Raw genomic sequence first — 19,869 nt, forward strand, 5'->3', positions numbered from 1 at the left:
AAAAGTAGCATCTGGATGAACCAGGGAAGTGTTCTTAGGCAATCACAGTCTCTGGAAAGGTAGAAAGTAGTTGAGGAGTTTATAATAGAAGCAAATACTGTTGCTCATTAATATGTCGATTTTTAGTTAAGCAATGAACCAAACTAAAGTCATTTTATCACAATAAAATTTAGTCTGAAATGGGAATTTTATATGACATTAACACTTAGGTCTTTTTTTACATTTTAAGCAGGGCCACGTTATCCCTGTATGGGTCCAGTCAAAGTCAAACACAGCTGGGTGTTTACCAGTATAAACTTGCATTTTTATTTGACAGATTAACAGATAAACAGGTTGAGGCTGGATATGTACATTTTTTTTCTTGTTACCCCCAGAGTCCACACACAACTTTACATGGCTGCACGTCCATGTTTCAACTATTCCCAATGCATTACAGTGACAGCACTCAAGGCTGGAGACCAGCCTTTTCTGTAGTAGTGTTGTAGAGTTAAAAAGGTTAGCATTGCTCATACCATAACCGTAATGGCCTATATATGCTGGTAATTCAACATCCAAAGGAATGTAGTTTCTCACCATCCTGTAGAGAACTTTATGCACATCAGCAACATGAAAATGGAAAGGTACCAAAACAATTAACCAGGCTGTCATGCAAGGGATAGAACTTGGCATAATTTAATCAGAACCGTATGGGCACTTATACACTTAAACAAGAAGAGGAAACGCCTGCATACGGTTTCCAGAAACAGAAAAAACAAAAAAAACAAAAACGTTACTACTCTAAAAGTGAAGCAGTGCAGCCTACATTGTTTTGCTCTGCATCAAGGTTGAGAGTCATCTCAACACGTTAAGAGAACAAAAATAAGAATATTTAAGTGAGCCACTCCATAAATCAACTCAACCCATGGGCTGGAAGTCGCTCACATATAACCATCGTAAAACAAAGATCAGCTTAGGTAATTTTGGAAAGTTTCAAATCCAAAGCCTCATGCAAAACATTGAATATTTTGATTATATATAGATATATGTATATATAATCTTTTTGTCCAAAATGTACTTACAATGAGGAGAAATCCGCAATAAAGACCTAAAGATTAGATGCTAAATAAGTTAAATAGAAATCTTTTACATCTTAAAGCGATTCCAAAAAAACAGTATGGCACTCCGGCCTGGATACACACTGAACACCTTGCATTTCTTGACCTTTGAGACCCCATAGCCAACATAGCTGTTTTATAACCGAAGATTCAATCCAACCAGTCAGCATGCACTACAATGCTCTCTGAAGTGAAGTGTGTCTTGTAAATTCCTGGATGCCACTTATCTATCTGGAGCTTCAGGAAAACTAGCAAGTGCATTAAAAAAAAAAAAAAAAAAAGACAAAAAGAAAAGAACAAAAATCTTCATCTATAGAAGGGTGCAAGCCCCAAACTGTACTATAGGATTCAGGTAGTAGCTTCAGTTCCAGTGCTTTCTATAGTGTGAAAGAAGTCCTTGTATGCTAACAAATTGCTTGCTGTGGACGGCGGAGTGGACACAGCGAAGGCAGGCAAAGACACAGCCCATCACCGCAAGCTGTGACGAGTGGCGGTGTGAATGTTTGGTGGGAGTTGCTCTCCTCTCCTGCGATTGGCCACTGAAGAAATGTGTCCCTGGCTGGCTGTTCCCGCGCCCCCCTCCTCACATTTCAGGCTGCTCGGCGGAGAGGCTCGGCCGTGGCTCAGGCGACTCGTAACGCTGGTGGAAGTTGCGTTTTCGCAGTTTCTCAGGAGCTTTTCGCCACAAAACAATCTCCTGATTTAGGACAAGAAATGCATTTCAAACCAACAGAACTCGAAATAATAATACAAATAAGAAAAAGGTTCATTTACAGTACTGCTAGTATTACAACAAGTTTCATTTACAGTCATTAAATTGTACTGGATTACAAATGATAGATATTTTGTGCAATATCATTTTATTTATAAGACTGACCCTGAAAATTAAAAACTAACTGAAGAATGCAGTTTGCATGCATATTCTGTATGCATATCCCTGTGCTGAAGATGTTTACACAGATGTGTAACAAGACCTAACAAGGACACAACTGGCTTACAATTGGCTTTGGCTTGTGAATCATTAAAGAAGTTCACTTGTTTCGGATAAAAGAACCCCCTAGTACCATTGTACCACTGGTCAAACTAAAATGAAAGGAAAGCTACAAAAAACCCCAGTGAGAACTGTTGGATCCACTGTGAGGAAATGAAAGTTGGATGATAACGCTGTTCCCCTAAAACTCAGCGTCAAACTAAAAAGGAGACTGGTGGGGGAAGCCACAGTGAGGGCAGCAGTCACATTTAAGGTGCTCCAACAAAGGTAACACGAGCACTGCACACATCTGGCTTTTATTGGAGGGAGGCTAAAAAGAAGCAATTACTGAAGAAAAAAAATACATCAAAGCACGTCTGGAGTTAGCTACAGGGTTTCTTCTCCAAAATGTAAACACTATGTGTGACGCAAACCCGAAACTGTCCATTCCTCAACAAACATCACATCCCAGCAGTGAATAACAGGGATGGCAGGATCATGTTGTGAGGAAGCTGTTCCTCAGGTAGGACTGGGCATCTTGTTTAAACGTGAAGTTTAGTGATGGAGGTACTGCAAGACAGGCTGCATCAGTCTGCTAAAAAATAAAGCTTGTGGGAGAAACCTGACCTTTCAGCAGGACAACGATCCCAAGGCCAAGCAACACAGGAGCTAAAAAGGCTGAACGCTCTACAATGGTCAAAAAAAGGCTCAACTCTTACATGAATGTGGTACTATTTGAAAACTGTCCCACAAGCCTCATTAATACAACCAAGAAGTGCCAAGAAGAATGTAGGGGAAAAAACATGCCAGAATTTGGCCAAAACTAGAAGAAACGTACCCCAAGTTACTGGCAGAAACAAGGCTTGACCTTTGATTTTTAGTGACCATTCAGACACTGTATAGTGTATTTAGTACACTGCGTAGATTAAGCGCACTGCACATAAAGAATTCTTCCATGCAGTTAATCTGTGGTACTATACCTGCTGTTTGAAGTATCTCCTATCCTCTTCATCCACCAGCACCAGATTCAGGAAGTACCTCACAGAGAACTTCTTGTTTACATCTCTCATTGTAGCTGTGAGGTCATAGCCAGCAAGGAACAGACGAATGGGAATGGACTCACCTGGCAAGACAACAATTCTCATTAATGGGACAAAGTTAAACCTGTACTACAACGATCGCTCTAGCAACACACGATGCTGTGTAATTAAAAGGATCATTATGGTGTGAACATATGGCACAATGCATAAAACCTTTAAGACTGTCTGAAGCAAAGCCAATCCATTTTGATTCGGATGCGTTAAGAGTCGTCACAGTGACCTTAACTTTAACAATTGATGGCAGACCTCAGGCATTTATTTTCAGTCCCAATACAACCTAAAAAGAGCAAGCTTCACTTCATCTTACAGCAGCATTATGTGAGAATGGTATTTCTTGCCCCTGGGTTTCCCCTACAGCCAGGAAGTGGAATTTGCGCTTTGAGCCACCAATAAAGGACATGCTTTGCACATGCATTTCTGGACTTCTGAAAGATACAGAATCGGCATTGAAAGTGGTAGAGCACAAAAATAGGACTCAGGGTATGCAAAGTTACACAGTTCTGGTGCAAGCTGATGTAGCCAAAGGTCGCAAGTCCTTCCCAGGATTTTGTGCCCACTGTCTAGACATACACATGTTCGGGGTTGGAGCAAATTAAATTTAAAGTCCTGGAATAGATTTTTAATTTCTAGAACTGAAATAAAAAAGAAATGAATAAAACTAACTCTGGATGTAGCGTAAAAAAATAATAAAAAAAAAATAAATAAAAAAATTAACAGACAACACTGGGTTCATAGTAACATATTCTCTTGATAGTTTGAACAAAAAGTAAACAAAAAAAAAATCTAAAATGTACATTACGTGTGCCCATAATTTTAATTTAAAAATAATAAACAAATTCCAATTTATTCCAATTGCATTGTAGTTTCACATCTTTTTAATGAATTTTCAAGCCCTTAAAAGACTAACAAAGAGTAAAAATTAAATTTGGCCATGGCCAAGCCATATAGAGTACTGTTCCTGGTACACTAAAAATCAGGAACTCTCCGGTAAAAGCAGAACTATAATCTGAAATATAAGCCCTAATCACTTTGTCTATGAATATACCTTCCGGTAAAACTGGCTCATCATTGATAATGCAGCTACTCACATTAGCAGCAGGACGAACACTGCAGTCTGTGTGGAACAACTGGCCAGCAATTTGCTGTGCAGGACAATGACACAGAACACACTGCTCTGACAGCCAATGAGTTTTTACAGACAAAAAGATTCCTCTCTCTATCTTGAGATAGCTTTGTGCAAAGAACAGCCAACCTAGTACTAATGTAAACATAACACTGGTCCCCAAAATGCGATACAGGTTTTACATCTTAACTTAAAGCACCCAAAAAGATGCAATAATCATCCGAAGTAAGAGAAGTGTTAATAAACCAAACAGCCTTAAATTATTTGTATAACATATCGTCAGTGTGTTTCAACCTTTTTAAAGCCAAGCTTACCTTTCACTGGCGCTCCATCCATAATCTCATACTTGGCCACGGTTTCAGTCTCCGTAGTTGTACTTGGCCCTGTCAAAGGAATGTCACATGACTTAGGAATTTTCACACGGTTCATGGAAGTAACCTAGATCAAAAACAAGCCATTACATTGGTAATGTTATTCAGCTTCCCACCAAGCTGAACTGGATTTTCTTGTATCGTAACTATGTCAAGTAACTGTCGCTGCTGATGACCTTATTCTCTTCAGATCTTACCAATTCCTGTCATTTCTTTCTTAATCAGCTGAAGCTCCATGTGTTGGATTTTGATTCGAACCAGCAGAAAGTAGATTTTACCAACAATTACATCTTTCAGGTGGTATCTGTGGGGAAAACAAGCATGCTAATATTAGATGAAAATCATAAAAGCAAGCAGAAAATGCTTCGTCAAAATCTAGTAACCTACAACCTAACTTAGCACCTACAACTAGTAACACATAATGACATCAGAGTCATGGGTATCAGAAGATAATTGCTCATATAAACACTAGCGGTATCAGACAGATCTTGATGTGTCTGTTATTTGCTCAAACTACAAACTACAGAAGTTAATGTGTTGACATCGACTTGGACAGATATGTGCATTGATATCATCACCCATCATATCAAGAAACATCTTTCACAGATAGGGCAACTTACTTGGACTTGTTGTACTCAAACTCTATATGTAGGCAGTCTTCAATGCCCACTTCCATTTTGATGGAATTGTTGACATCAGGGTAGGTTGCAAGCTGATGGACAATGATGTCATACTCTTTTACCAAATCAGACAGCCTCCGCACTATTGTTACTTTGAGGAAATACCTGTCAAGCATTCAAAGAATCACATTAAAATGCACAGTTATGTAGATTTTCCCACCATTATCAAGATGCTAACAAAAGCCAATAAATCTGATTCTGATTGGTCTGCGTACACCAACCGTACAAACATGAACAGACAAATGTCTGGTTGCTCTGTCATACCTAAGAACTCTGTTCCTGTCTATTTGCTTTGGTTTATTTGTCTTTTCAGTTTCCCTCCCTTTCTCTACCAATTTGGTACTGCCAATGAACCCACCTATTCCTAACTCCCCCTAGCACTAGCAATGCTTCAGACACTAGGAGTGGAAGGACTTAACTCTTCCGATACACGCAAAGACAGCCACTGCCTCTTCTTAAACTGCCGCCAATGCAGCATTACCAGAGAGCCGACCTGCTCAGTGGAAAGCGTTGGGTCCCCCACTACACTGTACCAGTCAACACACGCCTGTGCCGGCCAACATGGCTTAAGAGTGAAGAGTGGAGACCGTGTAATCTACCCACCTGGAGAGAGCCAGGCCAATTGCGCTCTCTCCGACTCCAGCCCCTGATGGCAAAGCTGCATGGCTCGGGATTCAAACTTCCAACCTCCGGGCCATAGTGGCAGGACATCAGACCGCTGAGCCAGTCTGAGGCCTTGTCAGGTTTTGTTGTTGTTGTTTTGTTTTTTAAATTAGGTCATAAGGACAACATCAAATATTGGAAATGGCAGTGTCTGTCTGGTCAGCCTGCTCTGGCTCCGATTTTAACTTTCAGGACCACCATCAGACACTAGACTAATCAACTTGCTAAGACCATTATTACAACATCAATACATATACTTCTTACAAAGTGTCAGGGCTAAAAATGAGACTAACCTCAGCCGCACATTAGCTCCAACATAAGACTCGTATGGCTTCTCCACTTGCATGAACTCAAAGTCATAGCTGCGATTCTGGGTCAGCTCTCCAGGAAGAGCAAGCTCCTTCACAAGGTTCACAAATTCATGCGTGTTGCTTTTATCACTGAAGAGTTCTGTAGGACGAAACATGGGGATACAGTCATGATTTACATGATGTTTTCGCATTTTGCCTGAATTAAAGTGAAGACTTCCTATTTTGATTTAAGGGTTCTAACATCATCATTAATAAAGGGCTAGCAAAGCATTTGATGACGCCCATGGGTTCCAGATTTCAGCCATTCACTGATTTACTGAGTGCAAAGGATTTGCTTCTATGAATTAATAATACGGTTTATATGTATAAATATGTTTATGTGTCCATTTGGTCTGTGACAGTAAAGTGTGTAAAATGCTAAACATAGTAAATGGTTAAATCAATACTTCTGTTAAACCCCTTAAAGCCAAATGTCTACACTTAATAATCACATCTTCACTGCAATCCACTGCGTCACAGTCCAAACAATTTTGAACCTGACAGTATATTTTTTTCAAGGCTTAAAAAACATCTATGACGAAGGATACAGCACTGTCGGACCTCACATTCGGCAAGTCCACATTATGGAGAATATGACTAAGCAGAGAGTCACTGCAGTTATTTTGAAAAGGCTGCTGGTTGCTTGTTTTACATCGAATGGGTAGTGCTCAGACCATGTGACAACCACATGCTTTCCTAAGCCTTCTGCATTTCAAGGCTGAAGTGTGGAGCGCAATTCAATGGACAGACACATTCAGCACTAGAGCATTTACTGTTCCCTTTCCATTTTCATTCCTGGGTTCACAGGCTGACCATTTGTGTGGAAATGACTCACCAATCTGTCCAACAAACTCTATTCGAATTCCCTGATGTTCAAGCCGCTTTCCGGTCTGTTTTACATTGAGATTTACCTTGTAGGATAGAAAAGATGAGAAGTCTGTTATAAACACTGGCTTTGTCCCACCATCATTTGAAATGTAGCCTGCAAGTGTGTTAGGTTGAATATTAGGCAAGGCAATAAGGATTAGAAACTCACCTTCCCAGACACCGACTCTCCATCATAGAATAAGTAATGTTTCTCCACTTTTCCATCTTCTGTTTTCAGCTCTGCTGTCTTTCTACTCTCTGCATCGTTCAGTATGACATCGATCTCACAGACAGGACCAAACAAACCGCCGAGGAAACTCTGAAACAGCCGAAACAGGCCTACATTACATATAACATCCACATATGTACAAGGCAGCCTTATTGAATAGAAGAGACCTACCAAAACACCACCAAAGTCAAATACTTTATATGTCCAAAAGTATCCAGACACCCCTTCTACTTCGTGAACTCCATGCTTTAAGATGCACCCATTACTGGGACACAGCTTTACACAGCTTATACCACCTAAATGAAAAACCCTACCATAACAGGATGCTCTGGTGCAGCCACACATGCGCCCAAGACCCCCACGCCCGATACCAAGGGTAAGTTGGAGGGGTATGAAGCCCACCAGCACTGTGTAGTTACAGCCTGTAGACTATAATTACAGTCTGTAGCCCATCGGTTTCTCTGCATACTGTGTTAGCCTCCTTTCACCCGGTTCTTCAATCATCAGGACCCCACAGGACTGACCACCACAGCGCAGGTGGTATTGGGGTGATTCGGGTTCATTCTCAGCACTGCAGTGACACTCACATGGTGGTGGTACGAGTAGATCAGACACAGCCGTGCTGCTGGAGTTTTTAACATTTACAGCCTTTGACATCTAATGAAGGACTAACGCAGACTGTGCAGCAGCTGATGGGCTTCTGTCTCTGGCATTACAACATCTACAAGGTGGTCCAGCCAGGTAGGAGGGTCTAATAGAGTGGACAGTGAGTGGACACAGTGATTAAGCACTCCAGCAGCACGGCTGTGTCTGATCTACTCGTACCACCACCATGTGAGTGTCACTGCAGTGCTGAGAATGAACCCGACCCACCCCAATACCACCTGCTCTGTGGTGGTCAGTCCTGTGGGGTCCTGATGATTGAAGAACCCCTCGTACCAGCACGCCACCCCCATGTCAGGGTCTCTGCAGTGCTGAGAATGACCCACCACCCAAATACCACCTGCCCGGTGGTGGTCAGTCCTGTGGGGTCCTGATGATTGAAGAACCCCTCGTACCAGCACACCACCCCCATGTCAGGGTCTCTGCAGTGCTGAGAATGACCCACCACCCAAATACCACCTGCCCGGTGGTGGTCAGTCCTGTGGGGTCCTGAGGATTGAAGAACAGGGTGAAAGGAGGCTAAGGCGGTATGCTGAGAAACAGATGCAGGGTTAGGGTAAGGAGGGGGTCTTAATGATTTGGTCGTTGGGTGTATAAACATCTGGGACTGGGGTGACGTTAGCTATCTCGCTAACGTAAAGCTAGGGTAAAGCTAGGCTAGGCTAAAATAAGCGACCGTAACCTTGGCACAGCTCTGAAGTTGTCACACTTTTAAAGACGATAGTCTTAAAGTTCGTGACTTTATTAGCTTTATTAACGAGTGCTGCTGAAGGCGGTGATTCAGTAAGTTAGCAGCAATAGCAGCACATTCGCCACACTTAGCTACCAGTCTTTGGCGTCTCAGTGAACATTTCTAACGGGGTGTAGCTACAGCTAGCCTAACGTTACCCCACAGAGACCAGCCCCTGTGCCCCTGTCTGATCTATAAAGGACAGTCCGACTCCTCGTATTTATCTAAAGGATGTCTAGCAGCTAGATTCATGACCGAGTCAGGGTAACTAGCTGCCGTGAGCACCGGGATCCACACCCATTCAAATCGGTCCCCTCTCCCTGCCCGGCCTTGTTTTGGCCACTTTCTCCTCCTCGATCAGCGGGACGCAGAGCGACTCCTCTCTACTGCTGGATCGCTCGGCTCACTCGCTTCGAGGAAGGTCTTAGGTGTTAGCCATGAACGCAGTGTGTCTTCTGCCCTAAAAACGCACCATTTCAGCAGCTTTTCAGCTTCAGGTCGTTCAGTCCCAACGAGAGCTCCGTACTTGGACCCACGGCAGCAGAGGCAGCAGCAGCAGCACTCCCTCACTCTCCCCCCCTCTCTCTCTCTCTCGAAAACATTAGGAATGACTGCGGACAGATTTCAAAACAAAAGTCACGAGAGAAAAGTATGAGGTTGCTATAAAGCCTTATCAGTTTAAATAAAAGTTTATTTTTTAACTAATATACTGTATTATTTTTGACTATACTATATGTAGTATATTATTATTATTATTATTATTATTATTATTATTATTATTATTTCTATTATTGTTATATTATTATGTCACTAATATACTTGATTATTTTTACTATATTATGTATACCATATTATTTTGTATAGTATTGTATATTATTATGTCACTAATATACTTGATTATTTTTACTATATTATGTATACCATATTATTTTGTATAGTATTGTATATTATTATGTCACTAATATACTTGATTATTTTTACTATATTATGTATACCATATTATTTTTGTATAGTATTGTATATTATTATGTCACTAATATACTTGATTATTTTTACTATATTATGTATACCATATTATTTTGTATAGTATTGTATATTATTATGTCACTAATATACTTGATTATTTTTACTATATTATGTATACCATATTATTTTGTATAGTATTGTATATTATTATGTCACCAATATACTTGATTATTTTTACTATATTATGTATACCATATTATTTTTGTATAGTATTGTATACACTACTACACACTCTGTACAGGGTTGGCATTAGGAAATACTAGCTACTGTTTAGCTGATGTGGTTTTAAAAAATTAAAAAGTATGAGATTGCTATAAAGCCTTATCAATTTAAATAAAAGTTTATTTGTAACTAATATACTGTATTATATTTTACTATACTACATGTAGTATATTATTATTATTATTATTATTATTATTATTATTATTATTATTATTTCTATTATTTTTATATTATTATGTCACTAATATACTTGATTATTTTTACTATATTATGTATACCATATTATTTTTGTATAGTATTGTATATTATTATGTCACTAATATACTTTATTATTTTTTACTATATTATGTATACCATATTATTTTGTATAGTATTGTATATTATTATGTCACTAATATACTTGATTATTTTTACTATATTATGTATACCATATTATTTTGTATAGTATTGTATATTATTATGTCACTAATATACTTGATTATTTTTACTATATTATGTATACCATATTATTTTGTATAGTATTGTATATTATTATGTCACTAATATACTTGATTATTTTTACTATATTATGTATACCATATTATTTTGTATAGTATTGTATATTATTATGTCACCAATATACTTGATTATTTTTACTATATTATGTATACCATATTATTTTTGTATAGTATTGTATACACTACTACACACTCTGTACAGGGTTGGCATTAGGAAATACTAGCTACTGTTTAGCTGATGTGGTTTTAAAAAATTAAAAAGTATGAGATTGCTATAAAGCCTTATCAATTTAAATAAAAGTTTATTTGTAACTAATATACTGTATTATATTTTACTATACTACATGTAGTATATTATTATTATTATTATTATTATTATTATTATTATTATTATTATTTCTATTATTTTTATATTATTATGTCACTAATATACTTGATTATTTTTACTATATTATGTATACCATATTATTTTTGTATAGTATTGTATATTATTATGTCACTAATATACTTTATTATTTTTTACTATATTATGTATACCATATTATTTTGTATAGTATTGTATATTATTATGTCACTAATATACTTTATTATTTTTTACTATATTATGTATACCATATTATTTTGTATAGTATTGTATATTATTATGTCACTAATATACTTTATTATTTTTTACTATATTATGTATACCATATTATTTTGTATAGTATTGTATATTATTATGTCACTAATATACTTTATTATATTTACTATATTATGTATACCATATTATTTTGTATAGTATTGTATATTAATATGTCACTAATATACTTTATTATTTTTTACTATATTATGTATACCATATTATTTTGTATAGTATTGTATATTATTATGTCACTAATATACTTTATTATATTTACTATATTATGTATACCATATTATTTTGTATAGTATTGTATATTATTATGTCACTAATATACTTTATTATATTTACTATATTATGTATACCATATTATTTTGTATAGTATTGTATATTATTATGTCACTAATATACTTTATTATTTGTACTATATTGTGTATACCATATTATTTTGTATAGTATTGTATATTAATATGTCACTAATATACTTTAATATTTTTACTATATTATGTATACCATATTATTTTGTATAGTATTGTATATTATTATGTCACTAATATACTTTATTATTTTTACTATATTATGTATACCATATTATTTTGTATAGTATTGTATATTATTATGTCACTAATATACTTTATTATATTTACTATATTATGTATACCATATTATTTTGTATAGTATTGTATATTATTATGTCACTAATATACTTTATTATTTTTTACTATATTATGTATACCATATTATTTTGTATAGTATTGTATATTATTATGTCACTAATATACTTTATTATTTTTTACTATATTGTGTATACCATATTATTTTGTATAGTATTGTATATTAATATGTCACTAATATACTTTATTATTTTTACTATATTATGTATACCATATTATTTTGTATAGTATTGTATATTATTATGTCACTAATATACTTGATTATTTTTACTATATTATGTATACCATATTATTTTTGTATAGTATTGTATACACTACTACACACTCTGTACAGGGTTGGCATTAGGAAATACTAGCTACTGTTTTGCTGATGTGCTTTTAAAAAGTTCATGAGAGTACGAGATTGCTATAAAGCCTGATTTTTTAAAAACAAAAGTATGTAGTTTGTAACTAATATAATGTATTATTTTTACTATACTATATGTATTATTATTATTATTATTATTATTATTATTAATATTATTATTATTAGTAGTAGTAGTAGTATTATATTATGTCACTAATATACTTTTATACACTAATATACTATTTTTTGTACTATATTATGTATACCATATTATTTTTGTATAGTATTGTATACACTACTACACACTCTGTACAGGGTTGGCATTAGGAAATACTAGCTACTGTTTAGCTGATGTGCTTTTAAAAAATGAAAAGTATGAGATTGCTATAAAGCCTTATCAATTTAAATAAAAGTTTATTTGTAACTAATATACTGTATTATATTTTACTATACTACATGTAGTATATTATTATTATTATTATTATTATTATTATTATTATTATTTATATTATTGTTATATTATTATGTCACCAATATACTTGATTATTTTTACTATATTATGTATACCATATTATTTTTGTATAGTATTGTATACACTACTACACACTCTGTACAGGGTTGGCATTAGGAAATACTAGCTACTGTTTAGCTGATGTGGTTTTAAAAAATTAAAAAGTATGAGGTTGCTATAAAGCCTTATCAATTTAAATAAAAGTTTATTTGTAACTAATATACTGTATTATTTTTTACTACACTACATGTAGTATATTATTATTGTTTCTATTATTTTTGTATTATTATGTCACTAATATACTTTATTATTTTTACTATATTATATATACCATATTATTTTGTATAGTATTGTATATTATTATGACACTACTACACTTTATTTTTTTACTACACTATATATACTATAATATTATGATGTAATATTATTTTATATTATTATGACACAACTACACTTTATTAATTTTTACCATACAATATATATTATTTTTTATATTCTTATTTTATAGTATTATGTTACTAAAATACTTTCTTACCATTTGCTATACTATATATATTATATTATTTTATATATATTTTATTTGATATCATTATGCATTATACTTTATTCTTTTTTACTATACTATATATTTCTTTCATATTATTTGTTTATATTTTAATGTCCCTTCTATAGGTTATTATTTTTTTTTTTTTGACTATACTAAATTTACTATACATAATATAAAGAAACACTACCCATACAGTTGGCAATAGAAATTATTATTGGCATCATCATTATCCCTCAAGAAACACTGAGTGCAAGGCAGGAGTACCCCCTGGACAGGGCCCCAGTCCATCACAGGGTAGTACACACATTCAATATTAGATGGCTACGTATATTATATATTTATTAATATTAAGAGGCTGCAGTGTTCAATGCTCAGGTTGAATGCTGCAGTAAAAGTGTATAAACGCAAACAGCCCAGGCAGTTTCAAAATGATTCAAAGAAATCACTGGAAGTGACGGCTCTTAGATTCTATGAATGGTAGGCAACTTAATCTGATGGGAAAAAACACAACAGAATACATTGGAAAATGTGGGCCCCTTTCTGTAGCCCCTTTTTACCAGTGACTGAATTGTAAAATGGGGCCCACGTTTTATGAGGCAAGGTGAGCAGAAAGCAAAATCGAGGGCTTGGTTATAAACTGCAGCTGTACTTAGAAGCTTAGGACAAAAAGTATTTTCAGGTGACTCTTATACTGAAATGTCTTATACTGTGGGCTGTCAACTACATCTAACACTGAATACAAATTTCTGAATTTCTGAACCTTTTTATTGCTTTTGGTGACCTCTAGTATACCTAAGGCAGATGGGTGCAGAAATCTCATGCATGGGATTCAAATATCACTAATAGGCATCTTAGGTAACATCTTTCATGTATAAAAGGATGATGGTTACAAATTGAGTGTTCTTTTGTGTTTACCCCTAAAATCAAGCCCAGCTTTCTGCCAATAATTTACTAATAATGGTCTTCTAACTTATTGTAAATAGCTCACTATCATCAGTTGATTACAGCTATCACTGTATTCAGTTGACTATAGGTAATTACCAATTGACTATCACTAAACTAAGCTGTGACTGACTATTTGAGTAGTAACTGTGTGCTCTTATTATGCATTTGTGAAATATTTGTACTGTCATTATGCTGCTGCTTTCACCGTCCTGTGGAAAAGCTGTGCCGGGTGACTTCACTGCTACGATCCGGATCTGTTACCTGGTACAAATGTCTCATATCCTCCTTTCAGTAGAGTAACCCACAGGATGTTGCGCTAACATTACCTCAGAGCAGTCAGGCAGAGAAGGGGAAATTCTAGTCATATTTAAAGGAACATTATGTAGTATTCTTACCTTAAAACAGCAGCTTCAAAATCCGGTTGACGCTCCACTGACTAGTGTTAGAAAGAATAGAAACTTTATTGTTTCTATTAACAAGTTAAGAAAGTTTTTTTCTGTACATTTTGGTGCCACAAATATTTGTAGCTCTGATTGGCTGTATAACCAATAGTATACTAATATAACCAATAGTGACTGTTCTACCTGAACCTAATTACAATAAAGACAGAGCCACAAGGGGGCCATGTTAAGATATAACCAGCACTAAAGAGTCAAATATAAAGCCTTTTTTTAAATGTCCATAACACATAACTTTTCCTTAAAAGGACAGTATACATGGTAGTTGTGCTGCATGTGCAGACAATACTGGTTTCCTATTGCACAAAATCACCTAAACACAGATTTTAGATACAAGCAATCCTCAAGAGACAGTACAGATTCCCACAGTTTAGTCAGTCCGTTTGCCTCAACTGATAAAGACAAGTCCTTCGGTTTTAGATAAAAGTGGATAGTTTTTATTTCTATTCTGTAAATTTAGAAACTATTACAGAAACCCAAGGCACAGACATTCTGTGGTTTTTATTAAACAAAAAACCTGTGGGCAAAACTCCCCATTTTGTCATCAAACCACACCGAACACATTTCCTCTCTCATTTCAACTTGCTGAACGCTAAAACTGCACCGTTTTTGTCGAGAAACAGGTCATGAGAAATACATGTCAGAGGAAACTTGCTAAAGATACTCAGCAAGAAAGTGTGATAACACCCCTCTGGTGAAAACAGGAAGTCTCAGAGCAGCCAGTTTGTGTTCATGTCATTGACGCTGAATGATATGTTGTCTTAAGACGCCATGCTTGTTCTTTTCCAGGAGCACAGGAGAGGTCATATGACAAATGAAACATCAGCTGCTAAGAACAGGTCATTGATGACGAGACACAGTGGGAAATTATACCTTAATATGATTGTCCTGTCATCTCACAATGTGAGCCACTCCTCGTTCCGCAGAAGTGTTTAGTAACATCACAGTTATGTCTGAAAAAGGTGCTTATTATAATTATTTGCAATGAAGTCACAGTAAACCACAAAGGAAGGGCCAGATGTTAAGGAAAACGTTTAATAGGGAAATAAGATGCAACTGAAAAGGCTACTCAAAATAAATGTTACAGATTTTTCCGTTTTGGTCATTTCCACAGTCCAGCATTTAGGCTACAGATGTCAAGGAAATTATAATGGATTATATTAATATCTTCAAATAATCAGAAAAGGCTAAGTGTACAAGATCACTTAGTCCTAAAACATCCACCACATTTTATAAAAATACAAAACTGGAAAAAAAAACCCTGTAAAACATTTTTCCATATTTCCAATAGTTACTAATTCCCATTTTCCCAGCGTCTCTATTACAACCATAAATTTTTACACCCTGAAAAACTCACAGGAGGTACAGGAGGACCCTCTGTCCTACACATTCAGTGATTTTCGGCACACCACTATCAATTTAGGACATGGTTGTTACATTGGAATAACTGTATCAGGTATATTGGGGGGAGGATAAACAGTAAATGTGCAGGGCAGAGGGTCCTACAGTCCCAGGGTTGGGAACCACTGCTCAAAATGATCATTTAAATATTAAACATTTCAATTCTCAAAGAATTGAAAGAATGTCTTCTTTAGTTAAAGTATATCTTCTTTAAAACTTTACATTAAATTACATATACACTTTTTTCAATCATTTCTTTATGGGTATTGAATAATTTGCTCAATTAATGTTGTGCAATGTTTTCATTCACATCGCACTGCTCAATATGTAGTATACACCACACAGTAGTCTGTTTCCAAATCAATGCACATTCAGATCACTGACGGACAAACAGAAACAGAAAATAAAATAAAGCAGTAGACAGACATTTAGGCCTCTGATCCTGAGGGTCCTTACAAAAAGAGCCCCCAACACCCAAATGGCATCAAAAACACATGGCACATTGCAGCCCTCTACTGGATCACATTATCCTCTCTCAAATCCTCTGCAGACAGCTTCGGTTCCATTTGATTGGTAAATTCGTAGTTTGTGTAATCAAGCTCACCACTGGCCTCCTCCAGGATGGGCTCCTCTACCTGTGGGACCACCTGAACTGGACCATCGTCCATCCAATCCTCCTTTTTCTCCAGTGGCTCCAGGTCGCCAGAGCTTTCTCCAGACTGCTCTTCTGTTTCTGTCTCAGGGGTGTCTTCACTGCTCTCCACTGGAACACTGGAGGAAAAACAGAAGCACAGAGCCAAAGTGAGCCGACATCCTTTCGCCCTTCCTGTCATTTTTTTTTTTTTCAAGCAACCAGGAATGTTCCTTGCCCAGTACTCCATTTTGTGTGCTTTGTGGAGAGAACAATGCGCCTGAAGCCAACAAGCGAGTGTACTTCAGCAGAAATGATCAAAACAACAGCCAACATGGTGCTTCAGATTGAAAAAAAGTACCTTAAATGTTTTGACCGGTAGTAAAGCTCCATTAACAGAGAAATAGAAAGCATTCTGCTGTGCCACCAAGAGGAAAACATGAATACGGGACATTTTGTGTTGCTAGAGAAATGTGCATGTGCAAACCATTCACTAACACCTTGCTACAAAAGTGTACAGTAGGTCATAAAGGGTAGATCACCACTTCAAGATCAGCTGGTTAGCTGAGACATGTAATGATATAGTGGTCTGGTGGTCATTCGTACAGACAAAATGGACAATTACAGGTTACATTTACAGTGCTGCTGTAAATGTCTGTACAAGCCCATCACGAATGTGACTGCATAGGCGACATAGGTTCAATATTACATAAGTGTGCGAGTGTGAGTGTTGTGTCTGTGAGAAGCAGAGTGGGCTTGTGTACTGAGGAAAAGGACCAACAGCATTTCACTGTATAAGGTGGGGACGTATCTTTGCAGCATTTATAAACCAAATGTAATTAAACTATGTTTTCATGTCACCAGAGGTCAGCTGTCACACATAGCTAAAATTTAAAGCCGATTTCAGAAGACATTTCCAGCTTCACAAGCTGCTTTTTGGACCTTTCTTTGTGCTTTTTTCATGTTTTATGTGTGTTTAGGCCTCTGACCTGCACACACGTAAAGGCAGAAATTTCAATAACACACATTTAGTCCGTAACTCCAATCTTAGTCCTTATCATTTTAAGAGATTTCTACTTTTTTATCTCTTAAAAGCCACTGAGGTCTGTGCTGACGCATCACACAGGAAAATGATAATGAAAAGGATAAGAATCTATGTGGTGAATTTCATCATTAGAATGAATAGTGAAGCAAGAGTTGGAAAGGCCTCAGATGTGTTAGATAAAGCAACTTGTGCATGAAACCTTAGAAGGAGAATGCTGAAATCCTCCTTTCAACGTCTGTCTTTTAACAGACAGACAGACAGACAGACTGACTGACTGAGCGAGGCTGCGTGTGCCACTTACTGAGAAAGAAACCATCAAATGGCTGTACTTCCTGACCTAAATTCTGTTGTTGTTTGACAGTGATAATATCAATATCATGATCAAATAGTACAAGAACACCACAGTAAAATCCCAAGGCCTCTCTTCAGCTATTTCTTCATCGTGGATAAAAAAGGAAACTCAAGACGTCCACCAAGAAATCAAGCCGAGAAGAGAGAAGGTCGGGTTGTTGTGAAATTTGGTTTAAAAAAAGGCTGTTTGGTCAGTTGGTCACATGTTCGTCTGACTTCACAAAGGAAAACATGATTTAATAACTAATAAATTGACGTGAGAAAACGTAGCTGTGTGATGCAAATCCACAAAAAAACTCGACACATACGACACTCCCTACGTTTCCAGGTAAAGAAATGTCACAATACTCACATGTCTTTTGTGGCACTCGGGGGAAGTCGCTGGCTGGGCCCTGGAAGGTCCATCCAGGGGCCCTTATGTTGGACACAGTTTGCATCGCTGCCATTAGGTTTGCAGTTCACCCACATATACCTGCCTTTGGTTGGCGCTCCTAAATTCAATAAGAAAAGAAAGATTATACCTGACGTTTATTAATAGATACAATATTTTACATCAAAAAAAAAAAAACTACATATGATCTGTATTATGGTAAAATGTGAACTGTGGGGTTCAGCCTTCAGACCCTCAGCTTTATGAAACAGAGTCACTGCTGACTTCCTTACACTGGCTGGGCTGAGGCAACAGCACAGAAACTGAACTAGCCCAACTATGAGCTCCTAATAAACACTGTTATTAATACCACGGTCATTTAAGACACTACAAACGTAGATTTAACTCGTTATATGGATTTTATGGCGTTGTACAGTATTCAGTGTAGTATTTGGTTTTGTCCAGATTAGGAAAAAGTTTAGAAAAACAAAAATACAGCCAATAAAAAAGGAAGGAAAGTTACTTACCGAGGACATTATCCTCGAAGGTGTATATGAAGAGCAAGGCAAGTGCTATTCTGTGGTAAAATCTCATCGTATTTCTCTTTCCGAGCAGCAAAGCTGAAGTGTGTTAGAAATACAGATGAACGGTCTTTTCTTCTCTCTCTCTCTCTCTCTCTCGCTCTCTCTCTCACTCTCTCTCTCACTCACACACACTCACGCTCTAGCTCGATCTCTCTCTATCTCGCCACTCGCCCACTGCGCATGCGTCATGGTCTGCCTAACTCAACCCACAAGAACTGGGCTTGGCAACACCTTCAGTATCAGGACAGAGGAAAGTGTGTGGGTCGCAAGTTTCTCCATCTGCGCTCTGCTCCTGCCCTAGAACTGGGGTTAGGCAAGAGGCGAGCCAAACTGGGCTAAAATAAAGCTAAATTTCATTAAATAAAGCTCAAGTTCAAGTTCAAGTTTGAGAAGGGATTGCAAGTAATTAGGAGGAGGTTGTAAAAGAAGTAAGTGTATTTCTGATGGATCCAGGCTAACATATCTATATATTGATTCTAAAAAAAAAAAAAACTAACTAAAATCAATCTTAAAATCAAAATCAATTCAGAACTTAAAATACGGTACCAGAGATATGTAAAAAAAAAGTCTCTGCTTTAATCCCTACTATATTGAAAGGTTATATATGATTATAAATGTCTGACTGTGCTTAAGTCGTTTGTAAATACATTTTTCGGAGGTAACACTGATTAGCCAACAGGTATTCAAGACGCTCCAAGGCCAAGATCACTGAATAATTCACTTTAGGTTACTTTTGAAGCAGTTTTAGTTGCTGCAATATCCAAATAATTGCATGTTGTGTGGACAGTCATTAAACTCAGCC

General features: G+C 36.4%; 2 protein-coding genes across 2 annotated transcripts; both read right to left on the minus strand.

Moving 5' to 3' along the window:
* Positions 1-282: 282 nt before the first annotated feature.
* Positions 283-9,413, minus strand: vps26a (VPS26, retromer complex component A). The gene is made up of 9 exons (XM_072678397.1): positions 9,313-9,413; positions 7,388-7,537; positions 7,187-7,262; positions 6,295-6,451; positions 5,279-5,443; positions 4,856-4,962; positions 4,602-4,670; positions 3,045-3,187; positions 283-1,791 (listed from the first exon to the last, which is right to left on the minus strand). The coding sequence occupies exons 1-9, from the start codon at positions 9,313-9,315 to the stop codon at positions 1,678-1,680; spliced, it is 984 nt and encodes a 327-aa protein (XP_072534498.1). The 5' UTR covers positions 9,316-9,413; the 3' UTR covers positions 283-1,677.
* Positions 9,414-15,704: 6,291 nt separating this feature from the next.
* Positions 15,705-19,165, minus strand: srgn (serglycin). Its single transcript, XM_072677053.1, has 3 exons — positions 19,011-19,165; positions 18,466-18,604; positions 15,705-16,857 (listed from the first exon to the last, which is right to left on the minus strand). Exons 1-3 carry the CDS (start codon positions 19,075-19,077, stop codon positions 16,599-16,601), a joined length of 465 nt encoding a protein of 154 aa, XP_072533154.1. The 5' UTR covers positions 19,078-19,165; the 3' UTR covers positions 15,705-16,598.
* Positions 19,166-19,869: the final 704 nt, after the last annotated feature.

The sequence above is a fragment of the Salminus brasiliensis genome, chromosome 4, assembly GCF_030463535.1.
Source record: "Salminus brasiliensis chromosome 4, fSalBra1.hap2, whole genome shotgun sequence".
Classification (NCBI taxonomy): domain Eukaryota; kingdom Metazoa; phylum Chordata; class Actinopteri; order Characiformes; family Bryconidae; genus Salminus; species Salminus brasiliensis.

What these genes read in the sequence shown, in the direction of transcription:
- vps26a (XM_072678397.1), bottom strand. An exon ending in GAGAGTCGGTGTCTGGGAAG is followed by an intron (nt 7,263 to 7,387) that starts GTGAGTTTCTAA and finishes CTATCCTACAAG; the next exon opens with GTAAATCTCAATGTAAAACA. An exon ending in GGAGATACTTCAAACAGCAG is followed by an intron (nt 1,792 to 3,044) that starts GTATAGTACCAC and finishes GTCCTAAATCAG; the next exon opens with GAGATTGTTTTGTGGCGAAA.
- srgn (XM_072677053.1), bottom strand. Translation starts at nt 19,077, where the DNA reads ATGAGATTTTACCACAGAATAGCACTTGCCTTGCTCTTCATATACACC. An exon ending in CTTCGAGGATAATGTCCTCG is followed by an intron (nt 18,605 to 19,010) that starts GTAAGTAACTTT and finishes TATTGAATTTAG; the next exon opens with GAGCGCCAACCAAAGGCAGG. An exon ending in CCGAGTGCCACAAAAGACAT is followed by an intron (nt 16,858 to 18,465) that starts GTGAGTATTGTG and finishes TTTTTCCTCCAG; the next exon opens with TGTTCCAGTGGAGAGCAGTG.